The sequence below is a fragment of the Alligator sinensis genome, unplaced genomic scaffold (genome assembly GCF_000455745.1).
Source record: "Alligator sinensis unplaced genomic scaffold, ASM45574v1 scaffold239_2, whole genome shotgun sequence".
NCBI lineage: Eukaryota > Metazoa > Chordata > Crocodylia > Alligatoridae > Alligator > Alligator sinensis.
Genome location: NW_005842279.1, coordinates 673,064 through 674,113, shown reverse-complemented (window position 1 = coordinate 674,113; position 1,050 = coordinate 673,064). Strand labels below are relative to the sequence as shown.

At 50.1% G+C, this 1,050-nt stretch overlaps 1 protein-coding gene across 1 annotated transcript in view; it reads left to right on the top strand.

Annotated features, from left to right (window-relative positions):
• NINL (ninein like) overlaps positions 1-1,050 on the top strand; it is a 64,565-nt gene that overhangs the window by 38,078 nt on the left and 25,437 nt on the right. Inside the window, 2 exon segments of the mRNA XM_025209286.1 lie at positions 1-47; positions 260-400. The exon segment at positions 1-47 is cut by the window's left edge and continues 15 nt beyond it. Coding sequence (XP_025065071.1) covers positions 1-47; positions 260-400 — 188 coding nt within the window.

The window sequence follows — 1,050 nt, the reverse complement described above, 5'->3', positions numbered from 1 at the left end:
CAGCAGGCTGCCCTTGCCTCCTTCAAGCATGAGCTGCACTACTTGGAGTAAGGAGTCCTGCTTTTCTGTGTCCTTGTGAGTGGGAGGCCGGTGTTCTAGAGTTCCAGCCACCGGCTCCATTTTCACTTTAGTTTTGTGCGAGGGGTGAGAGATAAGTGCAGAGCTTCCACAGTTTACCCATCTGGGCCCTTGTGTGCTTCTCCTTGGGTGTTGGGAAGTCCTTGAACATCCAGTCAGTGTTGCCTGCTTGTGCTTGCAGGGTTCAGGTGGAGCAGATCTCCAGGGAGAGAGACAAAATGAAGCTGGACTTGGAGAAGGCTAAAAAACGAAACCTGCAGCTCGTCAAGGAAGTGGATGACCATCACACTGCCATAGAACACCGCAATGAGAACAAGCTCAAGTATGTGGGGGGAGGGCTGGGCCCTCCCAGAAATGATGCGAGGCACATCCTGCTGTGCAGTGGGGCAGTCCCCAAGCTGGTGTTGGCAGGAGTTCAACTTCTCTGATCCCTTTGCTTCAGTAGAGCATGGCCTGTTTTTACCTCCAGGAGGGGAAATTAACTCAGTGACATGACCAGTGACCCATAAAAAAGGGTCTGTCCTCCTTGATGTTATAGCCTAAGCTTCCACCTAGCCAGGCAGCTAGTTGCATCCTCAGCTGGTTTTCTGGAGCTTTGAAAACAAAATTACACTATGATTTTTCTCATTGTCCACTCTAGGAAAGGCAAAAATGCACTGTTGACTGTGCTTCAGACAGCTCTTCATTAGATACAGCCAGAGATACTTGAGATAACAACAGGTTCAGGTTGGGCCCCCTTAGCTTCTAAGAGGGACCAGGAAAGCATCTAATTCAGTGTGGGGTTGGGGCTGATGGCTGAGTCTGTCCATGGAACCCATGAATTTGGGAGGTCAGTTGGCAGCTGTGCCCAAGACTCCCTACGTGATGCTGGTCATGTTGCTTTTCACCAAGGGGACATTTTAGCCCAGTAAAAGTTCTGGCTCGGTAGAGGATGAAACTTTCTACACTGTGATAGACAGGCAGTCACATTGC